Here is a 3710-nt window from a genome sequence, read left to right on the forward strand (position 1 = left end):
TGGCTTAGCGATTCCCCACCACTTGAAGTTCTTCGCCAGATAATGGCGGCGAAGCAGTCGTCGCTTCTATCATTGAGGCTTAGCTTTCTGCGGTTACCGAAATTTTTGGGGGTTCTATAGTACTTGTAAGTGGCTCTAGTGGTGAAGGGGCCTAACACCCACTTTTAGTGGGCGTCAGTTGACCCACAGAATTGAGGAGTCTAACCCGGCCCTCGGTCATTGCTTGCTTATAGGCGAACACTCTCCAAAATCTAGTATCCACCTCACCTTTATTGTACTTATAGCATGGTCCTTCAGATAGCCAATTATCCAGACGATAAATATACCCCTCACTAGGGGTTCGAGTTTCAGTATACGTTTCTTAGGGGCCGGTATGCAGAACGATATCGCCCATGATACCGCAAGGACAGGAATTCGGCCCGAAAATCGTTGTCAAGGGCAGCTGTTCACGGAAGGGGAGCCAGAAAAGAAGGGACATGTCTGCACCAGAGATTTAGCTCAGCAGCTTGGGCTTGAAAGCTTTCCCGTACAGCCTTTCCAGTCCTTGATGGAAATTGTCGACTCTAGCAAAATTATAAGTGAGCTTCCCCCTTCAGTAATATAACCAGAGAGTAGGATTTCCGGAATGCTGTAGATAGGACGTTAAAGAACTAACGTCAGCCCAGTGCAAGCACCCATGGACCACCAGAACTATGGGAGTGAACAATGCGTTCGGAATCTAGAAGCCTACAAAAGGGACTCGGAAGCATCCCTTAACGTCGCGAAAGTGCAACGTATATATGGAATTAGTTCTCTACAAGTGATAGAAATCCACAAAAGAAAATAAGTACACTGACCAGCTTATGTATATAGAGAGAACCTCTATCACTTATGGCTATTCGCGTTTACGTGGCTACTATCAGGAGGCTACTACCTAAAATTTAAGCGGCTTTTAGACCCTCCGCACTCCGTGGGCTTTTACCCTGAAATGAATACTCGTATAAATACCACTAGGATCGCGGTGTACGGAGTGTCATGAGCCTCTTGATCTAGACCCGCAATGGAGGATACGCCGCTCTTAAGAGTGGATTGTCTCGTGACCGGCTTTCTAAACTCACTACCATTTTTCCTCTCTCGGCATGAAGAACTCCTCCATCTATCAACCCCTATCAATGATTGCAGGGATCTTCGACTCCAGGATTTCTCCTTGAGATTCGGTCTAAGGTTTCTCTGCTTCAACCAGACAGTCCGTGTCATCCTGGCCGCTCGACATGCAGCATACCATTTTGAGAAGTGGATCGAACGAAAGCAGGGCGCAAACATTGTTCAATTTGCAATCCATTCATTTGGAGTCGGTGCCAATCTCTCAGAGGTGGGAGAAATGGTCCGTAACGGGCAAAAACTCACCGAGATTGAGCATCAATGCCAGAATATCTACATACAATTTTGGATCGCCCAGGACTGGGATCGGTTCCAAGCTACTCCTACTTCGGACCTCCTCCGGATTTCCAATGACTTCCTGAAGCTAGGGCTGGTCAAAAATATTCTTCGCATACTGCCGCCACAATTCCCAGTGACTTCTCACTTTGACTACCACGGTACGATCGCCTTTACTAAGCAATGCTAGCTAACGGTCAGATTAGCAGAGGTTGTCCACGTCCATCAGCTAGTTCAAGCTGACCGCCTAACGTATATGTACGGGGCAATCCGCCAATGCCGAGACTGCTACTTCGAGCATAAGGCATATCGTCTTAATCCTGAGGCATGTAACGCTTGTTACCGCGGGGAGACCCTCTGTAAAGGCTATAGTGGCTGCGAGGAACCGTCTCTAGCTGGATCACTGATACAACTTAAGATTATCGACTCTAAATTCGACGATCTTGCTCGGAAATGCGGATTTTATGATGAGGTTAACTACGCCAACTATCAGATCTCTCAGTCGATAAGTCTGGCAGATCAAGGTTCTAGGGCGCCTAGTCTCGAATGTAGTATATTCAGCCTCATCATAAACCTTGACGACAAATTGAATACACTCTGTTACCCCTGCTATCAGCAACGGCCTTGTATCTGCTGTGTGCATAGGAGGAGTCTATGCCTAGATGGCATTCCATGTAGAGTCTGCAGGCTACGGAATTGTCGCTATCGGAGAGAACTATCCTGCGGAAAGAAACAAAGAGACGGCCGTCAATGGTAAATGGAAGATCTAGGCGGTGTAAGACCGGAAGCGATAGATTTTGTGAATCGCGACACGGTGTTAACACCGACCCATTTACCTCCAGTGTCCACGGGTTAGGACTGATTTGAATTAGAGCGACCTAAACTAGAAATCAATTGAAGAGCCGAGGTTTATCTTAGCACCTATTAAGCGTGGAAAATTTGGTTCCACGTATATATATAGGATGAAATAGAAGTTATGCGGCTTGGTGAGAACTCTTTTAGGCCGCCATATAAGAAGAATTATTAGTCACCTTGAGTCATTTATAGAGATTGAAGCGTATAAGTTACCGCCTTAGAAAATCATTATGCCACCGTTCCACCACTTTTATATATTAATACTAGCCGTCTGGTGGCTTAGGGCCCCATGGTGCGTCTCATCACGCCGCCTTGACCCAGTAATACATCGACACGATTATGCCCTTAAATGGGGGCAACAAGGACCATATTACCTAAATCACAGTGCTGCCACCAAGTTGAGATCCGAATCCATGGCTGGAAAACTCCAGCCTAGAGCTCAGACAGCCTCCAGCATTGTAGTCATCAACAATTTGCCGAATGGTAGTAATGTCAATATGTACGTCTGCGGGAATGACCCAGAAGGCCACCTTGTCTTCTTGGGCCCTGATCGAGAATGGTATTATCCCTCAGTAAATAACTCGCTGTCCGTTCCTACCGAAATACCGGCAAGCGCTATCACCATCTCTATTCAAGGTACTGGCCAAGCAGTGGACGTCGTACTCCCTACAGACATTTCAGCCGGAAGGATTTGGCTCGCTGACGGAGTTTTGGAGTTCTCGGTAGTTTCGACCGCTTCTAGTAACGCCTCACTAGTCCAACCGTCGATACCCATCGATTCGGTGCCAACTGGGGTTGATGTCTCCTGGGGATTTGTGGAATTTACCTACGCTCAAGGAAAGGGTCTCTGGGTAAATCTCAGCTACGTTGACTTCGTTGGCTTGGCATTGGGCATGATCCTCACGAGTTCCAGCCCAGAAATGAGTTCGGGGGCTTCTCAATGGGCATTAGGTTTACAGTCTAATGCCACAAGCACTATCTGTCGAGAATTGGCCAACCAGAGCATGCTCGATGGTTATCCTTGGGGGGCTCTATGCATAGAGGACTCGTACAGTCGACCTTTCCGAATCCTATCACCCAATATGTATATTCAGATGCATGCAGAGGCTTTTGCCGACTACTGGACTTCCTACATTGACCAGGTGTGGACAAAATACACCACTCAAGGGCTGACTATCAATACTCAGTCCGTAGACTTTGGAAATGTTTCTTGCAGCGTCCAAAGTGACAGCCTAATATGTACGAGCGCTAGCGCCAGCGGCGGTGGCAACGCAATATATACGAAACCGTCGGCGAAAGATATCTTCAGCTGTAACAGCGGTCCTTTTGCTGCACCCAGCGACTTATATCAGGCCGTCACGCCGCGGCTCTGCTCCGCAATAAATCGCTCCACACTTCTATTGACTGGAGGCAATGTTCAACCCGACGGTGTCGCTTCG

General features: G+C 47.6%; 1 protein-coding gene across 1 annotated transcript; it reads left to right on the forward strand.

Moving 5' to 3' along the window:
• Window positions 1–1039: 1039 nt before the first annotated feature.
• On the forward strand, window positions 1040–1606 carry PV06_11896 (uncharacterized protein; the record flags this gene model as incomplete). Its single annotated transcript, XM_016413642.1, has 1 exon — window positions 1040–1606. The coding sequence occupies one exon, from the start codon at window positions 1040–1042 to the stop codon at window positions 1604–1606; it is 567 nt and encodes a 188-aa protein (XP_016255979.1).
• Between the last annotated feature and the right edge of the window lie 2104 nt (window positions 1607–3710).

Source organism: Exophiala oligosperma (genome assembly GCF_000835515.1).
Source record: "Exophiala oligosperma strain CBS 72588 unplaced genomic scaffold supercont1.104, whole genome shotgun sequence".
NCBI classification, from domain to species: Eukaryota; Fungi; Ascomycota; class Eurotiomycetes; order Chaetothyriales; family Herpotrichiellaceae; genus Exophiala; species Exophiala oligosperma.